Here is a 21,453-nt window from a genome sequence, read left to right on the forward strand (position 1 = left end):
CAACTCAAAGGTGAACATGATATAGGAACATCTGTTCGTATATAAGGCTTTTTTTAAATAAACAGCTCATATGTCAGCTGTCAGCAGAACTGTAGGACTGAAAAAATGTAAGAGAAGAGAAGAACACTCCCGAGTGTGTGAGGACAGAAGGATCAGCTTTATTTCAGATTTGAGAGATAAACTTTATTTATTTATTTATTTATTTATTAATTTATTTAGGACAGTGCATGTTAATGAACATAAATGTAAAAAAAAAAATTACATGAATGTAAACATACCAGATTATAGCCAAGGACTAATTTCCATCTGTTGTCCTTAAGCATAAAAAATAGACATAATAATTCATAAAAATTCATCATTCATTCATAATAAAAACTCCGTCACCAAACTTACACATACACACCATTCTGTTCCCAAATAAAACATTAAAACTGTACAATTCATACATGATCGCACACTTGATTTGTCCATAACCAGTTTTTCACCTTTGCCTTAAACAAACTGAGTGTAGAGCATTCTCTAATGGGTTGAGGAAGACTGTTCCACAGATGGCCTCCCTGGACAGAGAGGACGTTCTGCCCAAATGCTGTCCGTCTGTGGGGTATAAACAAGTCTCCTCGGATTGTAGCTCGAGTGGTCCTGTCTGAGCTTTCTTTATGCCTAATGAACTGCTTTAATGGTGGTGGAGCAAGGGAGTGTAAGACTTTATATATTAAACTCACTCTTTTAAGTTTCACCTAGTTATTGAAGTTCAGTAATTTATGTTTGTTTAACACATGACAGTGGTGGTGGGAAGTCGGTTTTTTGTCAAGTAGTTTTAAACGTCTTTTATAAATGTTTTCAATAGTTTTAAGTGTTGTTGGACAAGCAAGTGACCAGGACGTCAAACAATAGTCCATATGAGAGATGATCATTGAGTAAAAATAAGTTTTTGCAACATTCATATTTAAATTATTACGTATATGATTAAAATTTCGATTATTAAATTTAAGTACCTGGGACACTTTATTTATGTGACTCTTGAAGGATAATGTTGGGTCTAGAAGGACCCCAAGATATTTAAATTCTGGAGCTAATTCAAGCTCTACTCCATCATATTTATATTTCAGTTTGTGATGATTGTGTTCTTGTTGTGACTACAGGAGCCGTCCTCAGATTCAGACCTCAGCACCACCCAGTGACAGCAGACAGATCATCCTATAGTTTCACTCTTTGTAGTAACTCCATAATTAACTGATGAAAACAGTCCAAAGGTTAAAGTACCACATGCGCTGTCAGTGAAAGCTGCAGCTGTTTAAAGATAAAGTTAAAAGGATGAATCACCCATGTAACTGTGTCACTGTATATCAGCATCAACAGGACCTGAGTTTGGTGTTTGAGAGAGCTGTTGTCTACGTCTGTGTGCTGTCATTGCTCAGTCTGACCGAACGATGGACAGACTCAAGTTTGACTTTGAAACAAACTGTGTTGTTAAACAGTTTCATGGTTCAAAAAACAAAACAATCAAAAACACTTTTTTCATACTTGTGTTAAGTTTTGTATAGAAATGAGACCAAATTGATTGTGAGGTTAAATGTGATAGAAACAGCTCACACTGACATCCATCCTGATCAAACATGAGTGTCATGAAGCCTGTTTGCAGTTGTTTGCACTGTTTTCCACTCTGGATGTTGTTTCTGTTCAGCTGTGAGTATAAAAGGCTCCATTCTACAACCTGTTTGTGTTAGTTGTTCAATAGAAACATTATTTTGTGCTGATGTTGCACTTCTTTTATTCACAACCAAAGAGTTTTTGACGTCCGCATCAAAATACAAAGATCAGTATTGTCTAATGTTTTGGCTGCAGTGTGTTTTTGCAGACAGGTATAACTGAACAGCTTTAGTGTTTAGATTTTTTAAACTTGAGTATGAACTTATACAAAATGCAGCAAGATATTAAAAAACGTTTGATTATAAAATCGACTATATTGGATTCATATCGATATCGGACATAAAAAGTGGCATCGTTCCATCTCTGCTTTGATTAGAGACACAGCTCTGTGTTTTCCAATTTGTCATTTTGAAAGTTTAAATTTCTTCAGTGTTGAACAGCAGAAATGAGGCTTTCCTGTCAGAGGTCATTTTTAAAAAAATGAGGTGAATCAACCATGAAAACCATGAAGCAACATGTGAACATGAGCTGATGCTGCTGAAGTGAAGCAAAGTTACAGAGGTTTGATTACAGACACAGCTGAGAGTTTGTAATCTGTCATCATTTTAAAAAGTTTCCATGGAACAGCAGAAATGAGGCTTTACTGTCAGAGGCCGACAGCACTGAACACAACAGCAGACTGGTGGCTAATAAACAGTGAATGATGCAGAAACAGATGTTTGAAGCTGTTCTTGGAGTACACTGAGATAGAGAGAGAGCTGTGCAGGCAGGAACAGCCAAAGTCAGAGAGAATTCATGAGCATATTGATCAAACGTGAAGCAGAGTTTGGATCTTCTTTTGCTGCTGCTTCACTCAGTTTTGGTTGGAGACAGATGAAACCTGCAGCTTCAGGATCTGTGAGCTGTCCACTTTCAGCCCGACGGCGTGTCCGTGTACGTGCCGTCGAGTGAACGATCCACGCTCTGTGTTTCCATCTTTGTGTGTTTAGCTGCTCTCATTTACTGTTTTATCTGTTTGCTGCTTGTTGAAATAGTTTGTGAGCTTTAACCTGAGATTCTGGCAAAATACATTTATATTAAACATCGATTCAGGATTGAATGAATCAACATCGTTTTATTCAAATTAAAACCATTTAAATGGGAACATGAATTTTTTACAGCCGCCTCTAATGCTGGGTAATGTCAGCTGGTCCATGTGCAGCTGGCTGTGAGGCTCAGGGAGCGTCTACAAAGTGCAACACTGAAAGAACATCATCCATAAATATTGAGTAAGAACTGGACTCTCATACAGCGAGACTCAAATGCCTTTAAACATCAGCTTATCCTGCTGATCCAAGTCCAACACTGAGTTTGTAAAAACATGTTTGTCAATCATTTTGTTTGGTTTCTGAGGAAAATGATTCAATAAGTTGCTGCTAATACACAACATTTCATCATATTTCCTCATAACCCTCTTTTGTCTGACCATTTGATCCCATTTGAATTTGCAATAAAGGATCCACAGAGTTTGGTGACAATAATGACAGTAGATGTTTGTGTGAAAGTGCTGGAAGCAAATGAGTGTGTGATGTTCTTTCAGTGTTGCACTTTGTAGACGCTCCCTGAGCACTGGTCTCACAGCCAGCTGCACATAGAGACCAGTGTTGTTAGTCCAGGTCAGAAGATGACTTGTTGGAATGAAAATGAGCTTGTAGTTTGTCTGCTTTAATAATGTGACTGGAAAAAGGTGTTGGACTTCAAATATGTCCATTTCTGTCACACTTCACCTTTAAAAGTGAAGCCATGTGGTTCCTGGAAGGAAAAACACGACTTTTTCAAGTCTTTGTCCTGTTTTTATGAGAAATGTACGACTTTAATGTGAAACATTCAGAGTTTTTTCTCTTGTTGTGTTTGTTTGAAGCTGCTTCCTGTTGGCTTCAGCTGTTTGGAGTTTCCATTTTCTAAACTTCTACATTCTGAACCTTCTTCAGCTCTGAACAGATGATGAAACACTGAATGATTTCAAGCTCTTTGTCTAATAAACTTACATCTTTCATTCTTTATACAGATTGCGTTTCTGTGGTTTGTCAGAGATCAGCTGTGATTATCTGGCAGCAGCACTGAAGTCCAACCCCTCCCATCTGAGACAGCTGGACCTGAGCTCCAACTACAACCTGCAGGATCCAGGAGTGAAGCATCTGTGTGGTTTCCTGGAGAGTCCAGGATGTAAACTTGAAACTCTGGGGTCAGTCAGCATGTTTTAGTTGTGCTGAGATGAATATGATGTGAAAGTTGTGCTGACACTAAACTGCAGACATCAGGCTGATATTATACTGATCCACACTGAGGATCTTCATGGTAAAGTCTGTTTTCTTCTTCTCTGGTTTAGTCCATTGACTGCAGCAGAACAATGTTCACATTTCAAACAGTGATATTCAACGTATGGCCCGCGGCCCACACGCGGCCTGCCCACCTTTCCTGATTCAGAGAGAGGGGACCCTGATTAACTGTGTAGCTTCTTCCTCACAGTTCTAAGTATCAGACACAACAATGAATAATCCACAGCTGACTGTCTTTAGCAGGTCAAAGGTCACGGCACACAGCAGACAGTCAGAAATATTCTAACTCTGATCATTTATCAGTTGTGACACTGTGAGACTTGATCAGAGGTGTGATCATCACAGCAGAGGCCTTTGTGTCAAAGTCACTGAGGATCAAACAGAAACACATGAAGCAGATTTTCCTCTTCTGGCTTTTTATAGCAGATAACCTTCAAAATATTCTGCAGTCGATCAAAAACTGAAGCAAACCATGAAGCAACATGTGAACATGAGCTGATGCTGCTGAAGTGAAGCAAAGTTACAGAGGTTTGATTACAGACACAGCTGAGAGTTTGTAATCTGTCATCATTTTAAAAAGTTTCCATGGAACAGCAGAAATGAGGCTTTACTGTCAGAGGCCGACAGCACTGAACACAACAGCAGACTGGTGGCTAATAAACAGTGAATGATGCAGAAACAGATGTTTGAAGCTGTTCTTGGAGTACACTGAGAGAGAGAGAGCTGTGCAGGCAGGAACAGCCAAAGTCAGAGAGAATTCATGAGCATATTGATCAAACGTGAAGCAGAGTTTGGATCTTCTTTTGCTGCTGCTTCACTCAGTTTTGGTTGGAGACAGATGAAACCTGCAGCTTCAGGATCTGTGAGCTGTCCACTTTCAGCCCCGACGGCGTGTCCGTGTACGCGCCGTCGAGTGAACGATCCACGCTCTGTGTTTCCATCTTTGTGTGTTTAGCTGCTCTCATTTACTGTTTTAGCTGTTTGCTGCTTGTTGAAATAGTTTGTGAGCTTTAACCTGAGATTCTGGCAAAATACATTTATATTAAACATCGATTCAGGATTGAATGAATCAACATCGTTTTATTCAAATTAAAACCATTTAAATGGGAACATGAATTTTTTACAGCCGCCTCTAATGCTGGGTAATGTCAGCTGGTCCATGTGCAGCTGGCTGTGAGGCTCAGGGAGCGTCTACAAAGTGCAACACTGAAAGAACATCATCCATAAATATTGAGTAAGAACTGGACTCTCATACAGCGAGACTCAAATGCCTTTAAACATCAGCTTATCCTGCTGATCCAAGTCCAACACTGAGTTTGTAAAAACATGTTTGTCAATCATTTTGTTTGGTTTCTGAGGAAAAAGATTCAATAACTTGCTGCTAATACACAACATTTCATCATATTTCCTCATAAGCCTCTTTTGTCTGACCATTTGATCCCATTTGAATTTGCAATAAAGGATCCACAGAGTTTGGTGACAATAATGACAGTAGATGTTTGTGTGAAAGTGCTGGAAGCAAATGAGTGTGTGATGTTCTTTCAGTGTTGCACTTTGTAGACGCTCCCTGAGCACTGGTCTCACAGCCAGCTGCACATAGAGACCAGTTTTGTTAGTCCAGGTCAGAAGATGACTTGTTGGAATGAAAATGAGCTTGTAGTTTGTCTGCTTTAATAATGTGACTGGAAAAAGGTGTTGGACTTCAAATATGTCCATTTCTGTCACACTTCACCTTTAAAAGTGAAGCCATGTGGTTCCTGGAAGGAAAAACACGACTTTTTCAAGTCTTTGTCCTGCTTTTATGAGAAATGTACGACTTTAATGTGAAACATTCAGAGTTTTTTCTCTTGTTGTGTTTGTTTGAAGCTGCTTCCTGTTGGCTTCAGCTGTTTGGAGTTTCCATTTTCTAAACTTCTACATTCTGAACCTTCTTCAGCTCTGAACAGATGATGAAACACTGAATGATTTCAAGCACTTTGTCTAATAAACTTACATCTTTCATTCTTTATACAGATTGGAGAGCTGTGATTTGTCAGAGATCAGCTGTGATTATCTGGCAGCAGCACTGAAGTCCAACCCCTCCCATCTGAGAGAGCTGGACCTGAGCTCCAACAACAACCTGCAGGATCCAGGAGTGAAGCATCTGTGTGGTTTCCTGGAGAGTCCAGGATGTAAACTTGAAACTCTGAGGTCAGTCAGCATGTTTTAGTTGTGCTGAGATGAATATGATGTGAAAGTTGTGCTGACACTAAACTGCAGACATCAGGCTGATATTATACTGATCCACACTGAGGATCTTCATGGTAAAGTCTGTTTTCTTCTTCTCTGGTTTAGTCCATTGACTGCAGCAGAACAATGTTCACATTTCAAACAGTGATACTCAACGTATGGCCCGCGGCCCACACGCGGCCTGCCCACCTTTCCTGATTCAGAGAGAGGGGACCCTGATTAACTGTGTAGCTTCTTCCTCACAGTTCTAAGTATCAGACACAACAATGAATAATCCACAGCTGACTGTCTTTAGCAGGTCAAAGGTCACGGCACACAGCAGACAGTCAGAAATATTCTAACTCTGATCATTTATCAGTTGTGACACTGTGAGACTTGATCAGAGGTGTGATCATCACAGCAGAGGCCTTTGTGTCAAAGTCACTGAGGATCAAACAGAAACACATGAAGCAGATTTTCCTCTTCTGGCTTTTTATAGCAGATAACCTTCAAAATATTCTGCAGTCGATCAAAAACTGAAGCAAACCATGAAGCAACATGTGAACATGAGCTGATGCTGCTGAAGTGAAGCAAAGTTACAGAGGTTTGATTACAGACACAGCTGAGAGTTTGTAATCTGTCATCATTTTAAAAAGTTTCCATGGAACAGCAGAAATGAGGCTTTACTGTCAGAGGCCGACAGCACTGAACACAACAGCAGACTGGTGGCTAATAAACAGTGAATGATGCAGAAACAGATGTTTGAAGCTGTTCTTGGAGTACACTGAGAGAGAGAGAGCTGTGCAGGCAGGAACAGCCAAAGTCAGAGAGAATTCATGAGCATATTGATCAAACGTGAAGCAGAGTTTGGATCTTCTTTTGCTGCTGCTTCACTCAGTTTTGGTTGGAGACAGATGAAACCTGCAGCTTCAGGATCTGTGAGCTGTCCACTTTCAGCCCGACGGCGTGTCCGTGTACGTGCCGTCGAGTGAACGATCCACGCTCTGTGTTTCCATCTTTGTGTGTTTAGCTGCTCTCATTTACTGTTTTAGCTGTTTGCTGCTTGTTGAAATAGTTTGTGAGCTTTAACCTGAGATTCTGGCAAAATACATTTATATTAAACATCGATTCAGGATTGAATGAATCAACATCGTTTTATTCAAATTAAAACCATTTAAATGGGAACATGAATTTTTTACAGCCGCCTCTAATGCTGGGTAATGTCAGCTGGTCCATGTGCAGCTGGCTGTGAGGCTCAGGGAGCGTCTACAAAGTGCAACACTGAAAGAACATCATCCATAAATATTGAGTAAGAACTGGACTCTCATACAGCGAGACTCAAATGCCTTTAAACATCAGCTTATCCTGCTGATCCAAGTCCAACACTGAGTTTGTAAAAACATGTTTGTCAATCATTTTGTTTGGTTTCTGAGGAAAAAGATTCAATAACTTGCTGCTAATACACAACATTTCATCATATTTCCTCATAACCCTCTTTTGTCTGACCATTTGATCCCATTTGAATTTGCAATAAAGGATCCACAGAGTTTGGTGACAATAATGACAGTAGATGTTTGTGTGAAAGTGCTGGAAGCAAATGAGTGTGTGATGTTCTTTCAGTGTTGCACTTTGTAGACGCTCCCTGAGCACTGGTCTCACAGCCAGCTGCACATAGAGACCAGTGTTGTTAGTCCAGGTCAGAAGATGACTTGTTGGAATGAAAATGAGCTTGTAGTTTGTCTGCTTTAATAATGTGACTGGAAAAAGGTGTTGGACTTCAAATATGTCCATTTCTGTCACACTTCACCTTTAAAAGTGAAGCCATGTGGTTCCTGGAAGGAAAAACACGACTTTTTCAAGTCTTTGTCCTGTTTTTATGAGACATGTACGACTTTAATGTGAAACATTCAGAGTTTTTTCTCTTGTTGTGTTTGTTTGAAGCTGCTTCCTGTTGGCTTCAGCTGTTTGGAGTTTCCATTTTCTAAACTTCTACATTCTGAACCTTCTTCAGCTCTGAACAGATGATGAAACACTGAATGATTTCAAGCACTTTGTCTAATAAACTTACATCTTTCATTCTTTATACAGATTGAAGAGCTGTGATTTGTCAGATATTGGCCTTGATTATCTGGCAGCAGCACTGAAGTCCAACCCCTCGTATCCCACAGAGGTGGACCTGAGTGGAACCTACAGCAACCTGAAGGGTTCAGGAGTGAAGCATCTGTGTGGTTTCCTGGAGAATCCACGATGTCGATTTGAAACTCTGGGGTCAGTCAGCATGTTTTAGTTGTGCTGAGATGAATATGATGTGAAAGTTGTGCTGACACTAAACTGCAGACATCAGGCTGATATTATACTGATCCACACTGAGGATCTTCATGGTAAAGTCTGTTTTCTTCTTCTCTGGTTTAGTCCATTGACTGCAGCAGAACAATGTTCACATTTCAAACAGTGATACTCAACGTATGGCCCGCGGCCCACACGCGGCCTGCCCACCTTTCCTGATTCAGAGAGAGGGGACCCTGATTAACTGTGTAGCTTCTTCCTCACAGTTCTAAGTATCAGACACAACAATGAATAATCCACAGCTGACTGTCTTTAGCAGGTCAAAGGTCACGGCACACAGCACTCTGGGAAACAGTTTGGAGCAGGAATTCTTGCACATTTACAAACTGACACTGCTGCACGGCATGCTGGGTAATGCTAGCTGCTCAGGTATGGGTGTGGTAACGGCTGTGAGACTCTGTGGCTGCAGAACACTGAAGAAGAGAAAAGAGAGGTGGAGGATGAAGAAAAGAGGCGGAGATGAAGCAGAAGTTTAACTCTAGAGAGGAGCTGTGTCTGTGTGGGTGGGGCTCAGGCAGCTCCGCCCACACAGTGACAGTGAAGCAGGTGAAGAGTAATAAATGAAGACAGCAGACAGGATTTGATAAGCTGATGTACAAACATGTAGTATGATGGTGGCAGCTACAGAAACAGGTCCATACAGACTGAAGCGTGTCTCAGTCTGAATGTACACTGCTGTTATAAGAGCTGTGGAAACTCAGGTCAAAAGGACGTAACCACACTGCTGACAGTTCCAGGACAGTCACAGAGTTACAGCATCATTTGTGACCATAAAGACAGAAAGCTCATCCAAATCCTGGGATTAAAAGTCTGTCCTGGTGGTGTCCAGTCAAACACGTCTCTGTGAAAGCTTCAATCCAACAGGCTCCAAAGTCCTTCTGCTCATTTCCTCGCCGGGTTCTTGATGCTCCTGTACCATCTCTCTGTCATCCTCCTCGCTCCCTCTTTGCACTCACAGTCTTTGTGCATCATTAACACTCACATGTGGAAAACCAAAGTTTTACTGGGCAGAAGATGATCATCAGTGACGCTGTCTTTAAAACACTCTTGTTAGAAATGTTCGACTTTAATGTGAAACATTCAGAGTTTTTTCTCTTGTTGTGTTTGTTTGAAGCTGCTTCCTGTTGGCTTCAGCTGTTTGGAGTTTCCATTTTCTAAACTTCTACATTCTGAACCTTCTTCAGCTCTGAACAGATGATGAAACACTGAATGATTTCAAGCACTTTGTCTAATAAACTTACATCTTTCATTCTTTATACAGATTGAAGAGCTGTGGTTTGTCAGAGATCAGCTGTGATTATCTGGCAGCAGCACTGAAGTCCAACCCCTCCCATCTGAGACAGCTGTACCTGAGCTCCAACAACAAGCTGCAGGATCCAGGAGTGAAGCATCTGTGTGGTTTCCTGGAGAGTCCAGGATGTAAACTTGAAACTCTGAGGTCAGTCAGCATGTTTTAGTTGTGCTGAGATGAATATGATGTGAAAGTTGTGCTGACACTAAACTGCAGACATCAGGCTGATATTATACTGATCCACACTGAGGATCTTCATGGTAAAGTCTGTTTTCTTCTTCTCTGGTTTAGTCCATTGACTGCAGCAGAACAATGTTCACATTTCAAACAGTGATACTCAACGTATGGCCCGCGGCCCACACGCGGCCTGCCCACCTTTCCTGATTCAGAGAGAGGGGACCCTGATTAACTGTGTAGCTTCTTCCTCACAGTTCTAAGTATCAGACACAACAATGAATAATCCACAGCTGACTGTCTTTAGCAGGTCAAAGGTCACGGCACACAGCACTCTGTGAAACAGTTTGGAGCAGGAATTCTTGCACATTTACAAACTGACACTGCTGCACGGCATGCTGGGTAATGCTAGCTGCTCAGGTATGGGCGTGCTAACGGCTGTGAGGCTCCGTGGCTGCAGAACACTGAAGAAGAGAAAAGAGAGGTGGAGGATGAAGAAAAGAGGCGGAGATGAAGCAGAAGTTTAGCTCCAGAGAGGAACTGTGTCTGTGTGGGTGGGGCTCAGGCAGCTCCGCCCACTCAGTTTGTTCCCTCCTGATTCATCTGCATGTGTTCTGCTTCACACTGCTCACCTCCACCAAAGACTTCACAAACATCTTCTTTCTTTGAGTCCAGTTTGTCCCACAAACACTTCCAAATCTCCTCCTCTGAGATTCTGCAGCTTCTTGCAGTGTGACTCAGCTGACTTCTGACAGACCACAGACCGGCACAGCATCCACATGTGTCTCCTTTCAAACAGGCTCTTGATGTTTCCTCCCACATCATTCTGGCCTCTCAGTCTCCTTTGTTCTCCAGCTCTGTAGCTCCAGCTGGTGAAGCTTCAGTTTTCCATGTTGGTAACAGTAAACTACAGCCTCTGCTGTCAGCTGGGTAACTAAACAGAGCTGCAGCACGTCTCTGCGGTGGTGCTACATCCAGCCTGCAGACGGCCGTCTACATGTTGTAGTGGTTTACAGTCACCAGGGGGCGCTGTCCCAGCCATGCAGGCAGTGGGCTGCTCTGCTTGTGCTGTTGTTGGTGAAGCTGAAGTGAAAGCGAGAGTTAAAACCCTGAACAGTGTCCACTGAGCTTCTCATGCTATTCTCATGCTCAAAGAAGCTTAACAGGAAGGACGACTCGTCCATCAGGCGTCCAGCTGTCCGTGACCGTGTCCACAGCAGAGTGTGACCGAGGCTTCATGCTAACACGCACACATGAAGCTAATACCACCACGAGCAGCTGCTCAGTGGATTTGGAGGACAAATGTCTGCAGCTTCTCACAGGCAGTATGCAGAATGTGGATCTCCACAAAGACTGTGGAGAGCTCGTCCCACACTCTAAATCCAAACTTGTCTGCACAAAACTTCTCACACGTTCCCGTCACAAGTGTCTTCTAAGTGAAGCTACCAGGTTCAGGTCCAGCTTGTTTATCTGGAGCTGCAGGAGATGATCCATCCTCACAAAGCAACACAGCAGATATGCAAACACACAACACAACCAAAGGATTCTCTCTGCATGTCTGTGGCTGATGCTGCTGGAACGAAGCTGTTTGAAACCTTGTTGTTCTGCACTTTGGGACCAGAAGAGGAAACTGAAGCTCTGTGCAGAGGGTCCAATGGAAGCAGCCAAGCGCTGTAAGTGTCTGCTGTACAGGGATGCTGGTTCAGCTGTGGCTCAGTTTCACAGTGTGACTCAATAAAAGCAGCAGGAAATCAAAGCTTGATGCTTTCATCAGTGTGGAAATAAGAAAGTTTCCTGTGACAGACGCTGGAGCTCTTTCACTCTCAGCTTCACAGTTTCAGCTTCAAACTTCTTCCAACATGTTTCTAACACGGCCACATTCCACCTTAATGGAGCTGATATCTTGTGCATCAGCACATTTTCTAAAGGCAGCGATCACATCTTTAGTTTTGGATGTTTAACTGCAGATTGTTTATGTGTTTATAGCACATTAATTACAGCAGCAGCGTTGACCACAGTGCTGTACAAGAATCCAAGATAACTATTAAAATAACTCCTAATATTAATATCACACATCAAATATCAAATAACTCTCATGCTGTATTAAAAGCCAGTGAATACAAATGTGTTTTAAGAGCAGATTTACAGAGACTGACAGCAGGAGCTGGGGCTGTTCGATAGAACGATGTATATATGATGACCATATGAAAACGTCTATCGTTTCATATCACGCTCTTTGTTTCCTGCTTATGTGTTTGTGTTTTCCAGATAAAGCTTTCAAAATAAATCTGAAGATCCTGTTGAGAGTTTTCAAAATAAACACAATACAGTACTGCGGTCGCTCGTTTATCGAGTTACGTTCTAAAAATAAGTCTCAGAATGAAGTAGCAGCTTTATGTTTTACAAGTATTATAGAAGTTTTAAGGCAGTTAAACCCTCACTGCACACTTTCTACACTTTTCTCAGACAGGCATGAACATTTTCACACTTTTCTCTCTTGTTTAAACAAAGTTCAAACCTTCATAGAAAAATAAGTTCATTATTAAAGAGTGAAAGCAAAGTGTTTCTGAAACGTGTCAAATCAGCCTTTGCTGGCATTAAATGAGCTTCTGTGTGAGGAGCACTCGTCCATGGCCTGGGCTCCTCGCTGTCAGGTAAAGTTTCATAAAGCTTTTGAGTTTTTCTGCAGATAATGTTGGTGTCCAGCACGATGTTCTTTTTCCTGCGGTCACTGAGCCACAAAGCCAAAGCTGACTCCATCCTTACGATGTTCTTGTTGTGGACAGTTACAACCTTTTTGCCTCCTTGTTGAAACTATGATGGTCAGCATCTTCCTCTGCCTTTGGCTGCTACCACAGGTGCAAAACGTCTCGTCATCATTGTTGTTTGTTGGGACAAAACGTACAAACATACAGTGCAGCACTGCAGAGTCACACTGCTGTAAATTTGAACACATTCTGTACTGTACAGGAGACACGGCACGAGATTGGCTGACAATGGTCTACAGCCAATCAGGACGCAGAACACAATGCGCTGTAAAAAACAAAAACATGCAAAATTGAACAAAAAAGATCAGCGAAACAGCGAGGCCGCCAAAGGTGAACTGTGTTACAGCGAGGGACCAGCGTATATGTGGTTGTTGGGACGATAAATGTCTTTGAGCTTGTGTCAGAAGACGAGCTGCAGCTTTCTGGACCAGCTGCAGTCTTGCCAGGCAGGTCCCACTAACTCCAACATATAAGGAGTTACAATAATCCAGCTGGGACGTCATGAAAACGTGGATCGCCCGTTCAAGGTTTTTAAAAGATAGAAATGATCTCACCTTAGATAAAAGCCTCAGTTTGAAGAAAGACCGCTGTACAACTGAGCTCAGCTGTTTTTCAAATTGCCGTCAAATATAAGCCCCAAATGTAATAATGCGATTTAATAAAAGAGCTGAACCAGTCTAATAGAGCGCCCTTGATGCCGCCATGCTCCAATGGTGAGGTCAAGATGCTGTGGTCAACAGTGTCAAAGGCAGCGGTCAGATCCAAAAGCACAGCGGACTCTCCTTATCAATGGCTGATAAAAGATCATTAAGAACTTTTCAAAGTGCAGTTTCAGTGCTGTGAAGAGCTTTAAAACCAGACTGAAACCTTTACAACAGATTGCAGCTGAACAAATATAATCTTTTACAAAATCTTCGACAGGAAGGGAAGCTTTGAAATAGGCCTGAAATTTGAGCGGACAGAGGATCCAGATCAGGTTTTTAGTACAGGCTGTACAACAGCATGTTTAAAACAGGCTGTACAACACCTGAACTAAGACTGCTGTTAAAAATCGCTAAGATGTCGGAACCAACAACCTTTAAAATCTTTTTAAACACGTGTTGGAACAACTTCATTTGGACAAGATGATGTCTTTATAGCATCACATCGTTCCTCCACCTGATCAAACCACACAGGCTCAAACTGATCAAAAACAGCTGAGCAGGTGAATATTTTAGCCCCGGTGCGATCTCGGGCGAGAGTATCGATGATGGCCAAAGGGCAGCGTCCAGCTCTACGGCCGCTGAAGAGCAGACTCAACAGACGCGCGTGATGTGGATCCTACTGCTCTAAAACTGGAGCTTCTTCAATCCATTAAAGAGGACATTAGTACGCTGTTAAAAGAAGAAGTCAGAAATGCATTGAAAGAAGATTTTGACAATATAAGGGCTGACGTGCAAGGACTGAGAAATGAGATCGCTAACAGCATGGCGGCGACGTGCGGCGAAGTTGATGGAGTAAAGGTTACAGTGAAAGAAGCTGAGGATGGGCTGTCAATGTGGAGCGATGAGGTGACCACCCTGCAGTCTACAGTAGAGAGTATGAAGGAGGAGCTGTCTGACCTGAAGGATAAATGTGATGAAGGCAGGAAGCGGAGAGCTAACATCCACATCATAGGGATCCCAGAGGGCCTGGACTCGAGCTCCTCCACGGCCGTATCCGTGCTACTACGTGAAGTGCTGGGTATGGATAAAGACGTTATTGTCGACCGCTCACACAGGAGCCCTATCCTGAGAAAGCCAGCTGGTGACCCGCACGCCGTCATAGCCGAGCGTCACTACTACCAGGATTGTGTGGCTACGCCGTGCCAGGGCCCAAGCCCCGCTTGAGTTTAACGGACAACCTATTGCAATATTACGACTGGGCGATATGACCCAAAGTTCATATCTCGATATTCTTTAGCTGGATGGCGATATACGATATATATCTCGATATTTTTAAAGCCAGAAAGTTCGAACAAAAAGAGAGTTCTTAGTCAAAGCTGTGTCCCAAATCTCACACAGGCACATTTATTAACATACAGCGTAGATGTACATGAAACAATTACTCAGAAATAAATGATCAGCATTTATTAAATAATAATGCTCCATAAATAAAAGAAAACAATGTTGTGTTTGTGCATAACAAAAAGCTCACAATCGTGCAGTCAAAATGTAAACAGACGCTGAGCATAATAACAAGCAGCTGCTCTGTTCCCAGGTTCTACTGCGTGACTGACAGCCTGGAGTTTGAAACCCTCTTTGTAACCGTGTCTCTTACAGGTGCCATTTATGGTCCTTATACACACTCAATACAGTAATATTACGTTGAAGCAGAGTACGTATCACTCCGCGAGGCTCCTCGTAGCTGTAATGCTCCAACAATCCATCAAGCGGTGCGGCCTCGTAGCTGAGCAAAGTCGTACCAAAACATCTTTTGAAAGGTTTCTGAGCGCCGTGTAGCACATAAAATTGGTTCGAGGTCAGTAAGCACAACCAGAATTCATCCATAAGGCACACTGTCGATTTATGAGAAAATTACAGGATTTTAAGTGCAGAAAATATAGTTTATGGTTTTCATTTGATCTTAGCAAATATCTACGCCTCTAATTGGGACGATCACAGATTTTTCACTAATGTCTTTGCGCGGCTCCCCAATATGTCATCACACAATATCATCTTTGAGGGAGACCTAAACTGCTCATTATCTGCTATGGACCACAGTTCACACAAAAGTACACTTAGTCCAAACTCAGCATGCGTCATTCAGAGCTTTCTTGATAATTATGGGCTGGCTGATGTATGGAGATTTCATAATCCTGCTTCACGTCAATACTCTCTTTTTTTCTAATGTCCATAAAACATATATTTGTATAGAAAAACGTCTCCCTTTAGTTACAGAATGTGATTATAAGACTCTGGTGATTTCTCCTCTTGTTTTTTCAATGTGTATTCCTGATGCCTGCTCCAACTATCAGCCATGGAGATTCAACTCAGTGTTGTTAGCAGATGAAGAGTTTGTCAGTTACAAAAGGTCTCAAAGAGATTTTTTTTCTATCAATCAGACCCCAGAGATGTCATCATCAGTCATTTGGGAATCTCTAAAAGCATCTGAGAGGCCAAATAATTTCATTTTGTGCCAAACAAAGTGCAACACTGAAAGAACATCATCCATAAATATTGAGTAAGAACTGGACTCTCATACAGCGAGACTCAAATGCCTTTAAACATCAGCTTATCCTGCTGATCCAAGTCCAACACTGAGTTTGTAAAAAGATGTTTGTCAATCATTTTGTTTGGTTTCTGAGGAAAAAGATTCAATAACTTGCTGCTAATACACAACATTTCATCATATTTCCTCATAACCCTCTTTTGTCTGACCATTTGATCCCATTTGAATTTGCAATAAAGGATCCACAGAGTTTGGTGACAATAATGACAGTAGATGTTTGTGTGAAAGTGCTGGAAGCAAATGAGTGTGTGATGTTCTTTCAGTGTTGCACTTTGTAGACGCTCCCTGAGCACTGGTCTCACAGCCAGCTGCACATAGAGACCAGTGTTGTTAGTCCAGGTCAGAAGATGACTTGTTGGAATGAAAATGAGCTTGTAGTTTGTCTGCTTTAATAATGTGACTGGAAAAAGGTGTTGGACTTCAAATATGTCCATTTCTGTCACACTTCACCTTTAAAAGTGAAGCCATGTGGTTCCTGGAAGGAAAAACACGACTTTTTCAAGTCTTTGTCCTGTTTTTATGAGAAATGTACGACTTTAATGTGAAACATTCAGAGTTTTTTCTCTTGTTGTGTTTGTTTGAAGCTGCTTCCTGTTGGCTTCAGCTGTTTGGAGTTTCCATTTTCTAAACTTCTACATTCTGAACCTTCTTCAGCTCTGAACAGATGATGAAACACTGAATGATTTCAAGCACTTTGTCTAATAAACTTACATCTTTCATTCTTTATACAGATTGTGGAGCTGTGGTTTGTCAGAGATCAGCTGTGATTATCTGGCAGCAGCACTGAAGTCCAACCCCTCCCATCTGAGACAGCTGGACCTGAGCTCCAACTACAAGCTGCAGGATCCAGGAGTGAAGCATCTGTGTGGTTTCCTGGAGAGTCCAGGATGTAAACTTGAAACTCTGAGGTCAGTCAGCATGTTTTAGTTGTGCTGAGATGAATATGATGTGAAAGTTGTGCTGACACTAAACTGCAGACATCAGGCTGATATTATACTGATCCACACTGAGGATCTTCATGGTAAAGTCTGTTTTCTTCTTCTCTGGTTTAGTCCATTGACTGCAGCAGAACAATGTTCACATTTCAAACAGTGATACTCAACGTATGGCCCGCGGCCCACACGCGGCCTGCCCACCTTTCCTGATTCAGAGAGAGGGGACCCTGATTAACTGTGTAGCTTCTTCCTCACAGTTCTAAGTATCAGACACAACAATGAATAATCCACAGCTGACTGTCTTTAGCAGGTCAAAGGTCACGGCACACAGCAGACAGTCAGAAATATTCTAACTCTGATCATTTATCAGTTGTGACACTGTGAGACTTGATCAGAGGTGTGATCATCACAGCAGAGGCCTTTGTGTCAAAGTCACTGAGGATCAAACAGAAACACATGAAGCAGATTTTCCTCTTCTGGCTTTTTATAGCAGATAACCTTCAAAATATTCTGCAGTCGATCAAAAACTGAAGCAAACCATGAAGCAACATGTGAACATGAGCTGATGCTGCTGAAGTGAAGCAAAGTTACAGAGGTTTGATTACAGACACAGCTGAGAGTTTGTAATCTGTCATCATTTTAAAAAGTTTCCATGGAACAGCAGAAATGAGGCTTTACTGTCAGAGGCCGACAGCACTGAACACAACAGCAGACTGGTGGCTAATAAACAGTGAATGATGCAGAAACAGATGTTTGAAGCTGTTCTTGGAGTACACTGAGAGAGAGAGAGCTGTGCAGGCAGGAACAGCCAAAGTCAGAGAGAATTCATGAGCATATTGATCAAACGTGAAGCAGAGTTTGGATCTTCTTTTGCTGCTGCTTCACTCAGTTTTGGTTGGAGACAGATGAAACCTGCAGCTTCAGGATCTGTGAGCTGTCCACTTTCAGCCCCGACGGCGTGTCCGTGTACGTGCCGTCGAGTGAACGATCCACGCTCTGTGTTTCCATCTTTGTGTGTTTAGCTGCTCTCATTTACTGTTTTATCTGTTTGCTGCTTGTTGAAATAGTTTGTGAGCTTTAACCTGAGATTCTGGCAAAATACATTTATATTAAACATCGATTCAGGATTGAATGAATCAACATCGTTTTATTCAAATTAAAACCATTTAAATGGGAACATGAATTTTTTACAGCCGCCTCTAATGCTGGGTAATGTCAGCTGGTCCATGTGCAGCTGGCTGTGAGGCTCAGGGAGCGTCTACAAAGTGCAACACTGAAAGAACATCATCCATAAATATTGAGTAAGAACTGGACTCTCATACAGCGAGACTCAAATGCCTTTAAACATCAGCTTATCCTGCTGATCCAAGTCCAACACTGAGTTTGTAAAAAGATGTTTGTCAATCATTTTGTTTGGTTTCTGAGGAAAATGATTCAATAAGTTGCTGCTAATACACAACATTTCATCATATTTCCTCATAACCCTCTTTTGTCTGACCATTTGATCCCATTTGAATTTGCAATAAAGGATCCACAGAGTTTGGTGACAATAATGACAGTAGATGTTTGTGTGAAAGTGCTGGAAGCAAATGAGTGTGTGATGTTCTTTCAGTGTTGCACTTTGTAGACGCTCCCTGAGCACTGGTCTCACAGCCAGCTGCACATAGAGACCAGTGTTGTTAGTCCAGGTCAGAAGATGACTTGTTGGAATGAAAATGAGCTTGTAGTTTGTCTGCTTTAATAATGTGACTGGAAAAAGGTGTTGGACTTCAAATATGTCCATTTCTGTCACACTTCACCTTTAAAAGTGAAGCCATGTGGTTCCTGGAAGGAAAAACACGACTTTTTCAAGTCTTTGTCCTGTTTTCATGAGAAATGTACGACTTTAATGTGAAACATTCAGAGTTTTTTCTCTTGTTGTGTTTGTTTGAAGCTGCTTCCTGTTGGCTTCAGCTGTTTGGAGTTTCCATTTTCTAAACTTCTACATTCTGAACCTTCTTCAGCTCTGAACAGATGATGAAACACTGAATGATTTCAAGCACTTTGTCTAATAAACTTACATCTTTCATTCTTTATACAGATTGACTCTCTGTGATTTGTCAGAGATCAGCTGTGATTATCTGGCAGCAGCACTGAAGTCCAACCCCTCCCATCTGAGACAGCTGAACCTGTTCAACAACTACAACCTGCAGGATCCAGGAGTGAAGCATCTGTGTGGTTTCCTGGAGAGTCCAGGATGTAAACTTGAAACTCTGAGGTCAGTCAGCATGTTTTAGTTGTGCTGAGATGAATATGATGTGAAAGTTGTGCTGACACTAAACTGCAGACATCAGGCTGATATTATACTGATCCACACTGAGGATCTTCATGGTAAAGTCTGTTTTCTTCTTCTCTGGTTTAGTCCATTGACTGCAGCAGAACAATGTTCACATTTCAAACCTTCACAGAAGAAGAAAAATCCTCCACTGGAAAATTCACTGTGAAACTCTCAAACTCTTCATTGCACCTTAAAGTCTGTGTGACACTGAAATCCAAAGCAAAATGTGCGTTTGCTTTACAGACAGCAGTCCAACACAAACATACACACATCATCCAAAACACAGTCCAACATCCAAATCTCCTCCACTGCCAGCATGAATGATGGGAAAGAGAAGGAGGAACACTCTGACATTCAGGGTTAGAATGAGTTTCATCAAGCAGACTGTGAAGATCAAAGCTGCATTAGAAAGCTTACATGAATGAATGAGTGGACAGAAGTGGACAGAGATCATCTGAAGCACTTCAAAGGCTTTAAATCAGCACATTTCTCTTTATTCTTTATCAACTCTGTTAGTTTCTCTCAGTTTTCTGTGGAATGAAGCTAACAGCAGGCTAATAAGATGCTGACCAATAGGTTTCTATTAAAGGTTGTAATTTGTATATGAAAAAGTGCTTTGGCTCAGCAGGGATCAGCTTACAGGTAGAATACAGCTGCTGGATGGGATTAGCATGTCATAGCTATCTACCAAACTGCTAACTGGGGGATTTCAGGCCATCTATGGATCATTTTTGCTAACTGTTTATTCAGCTTAGGCTCACAGGGCTGCAGCCTGTGCCCTAGCTGTCATAGGGCAAGAGGCGTGGTCCACCTGCACAGGTGAGCAGTCCATCACAGGGCCAACAGAGAGACAGAGAAGCACTCCCTCACATCCACACCTACAGCCAATGTAGAAGCACCAATGAACCTAAGCAGCATTTCATTGGACTGTGGGAGAACATCCAACCTCCACAGAAAGGCCCAGCTGACCAACAAGCTTCAACCTACAACCTTCTTGCTCTAAGGCACTAGTGCTAACCACTTTTGCCCATTTCAGCCCAAATCCTGCATCTTCCTGTTTCTGACTCCAGGCCAGCTCCACTAACACTTTCTCATCAGACACTGCCACCTAGTGGAGGAAGTCTTAGTTCCATTTGAAGCTTCAGATTACAGTTAGTTCCTTTACAAAGAGGTGGAGGTGGTGGGGCCACAGCACCATCATCACTGAGTGCCATAGGACACTTAACCTTTGTTTCCATATGCTGGGAACTTCCTGTTGTTCCAAGGAGGACTGGAAAATGTGTGAAAATCTCCCAGTCAGTTCCTCACAGCACACTTCAATCATTTCCCTCCCACAGCATCAGGACCAGGGCTTTTTCTCTCTTTGGTCCCACTAAGAGATTTCCACACAAACACCTCATCAGTGGGACTCTCAGAGCTACCAGCCCTTTGCTACAATCACAAAGCTCTTCATTGAAATCAATGATATCAAAGCTGGAATCAAATGAGTCCAAGTCTTCTGCTGATTCAGCATCACATTCATCTTTGCTCCTTGTTCTGCATCCCCACCATGGACTTCATTCCTTTCCAAGCCAGCCTTGAGTGTCCTTTATTCAGCTCATCCTCTGCTTTACTTTTACACCTGATTTTAGCTGCTTTATCTCTCTTTCAACAGGTTTCTGTGCCTCAATCTTTTTCTTCTCTCCCTCATAACAAGACAGCTTCTTCTGCCTGAGAACATGTTGGAGTGATTTACTAATCCAGGGCTGCTTATTGGGGAAAATACTTCCTGTTTCCAAAGTAATCCCCATTTTTCCCAGAAAGAAATGTCAGTAGAAATCGATGATCTAAGTGAGAACATGAGCCTTTAAAAAGTCCCAGTGGGTGCAGTCAAAGCAGTCCCTCAGTCCCAGTATAGAGTCTTTGGTCCAGACTGGAACAGCTGTGTGCCCAGTTTGAGCTCTCTTCAGTGCTGTGACCTGACAGACCCAGAGGGGCCATCACATCACATTTAGAAGCTCCCCTGATGGAGCCACAACACATGTCCAATACTTAGTCTGTCTTGTTGGACCAACTGGAAGAAATGATTCAAGGACTTAGTCACAGAACAGAGATTCAAATCTCCAAAATCCAACTGGCTGCATCAGGACATATAGTCTGAAACTCTGCACAGTTTCCTGTTTGAAGCTGCTTCCTGTTGGCTTCAGCTGTTTGGAGT

General features: G+C 42.2%; 2 protein-coding genes across 2 annotated transcripts in view; both read left to right on the forward strand.

Moving 5' to 3' along the window:
- Window positions 1-21,453, forward strand: part of LOC309701531 (NACHT, LRR and PYD domains-containing protein 12-like) — a 123,371-nt gene that overhangs the window by 100,520 nt on the left and 1,398 nt on the right. The gene's annotated exons all lie outside the window — the stretch shown is intronic.
- LOC309700377 (ribonuclease inhibitor-like) lies at window positions 1,431-6,177 on the forward strand (the record flags this gene model as incomplete). The annotated part of the gene is made up of 3 exons (XM_082523897.1): window positions 1,431-1,444; window positions 3,698-3,874; window positions 5,982-6,177. The coding sequence occupies 3 exons, from the start codon at window positions 1,431-1,433 to the stop codon at window positions 6,175-6,177; spliced, it is 387 nt and encodes a 128-aa protein (XP_082380023.1).

Source organism: Aulonocara stuartgranti (genome assembly GCF_965226115.1).
Source record: "Aulonocara stuartgranti genome assembly, chromosome: 23".
In the NCBI taxonomy this organism is placed as follows: domain Eukaryota; kingdom Metazoa; phylum Chordata; class Actinopteri; order Cichliformes; family Cichlidae; genus Aulonocara; species Aulonocara stuartgranti.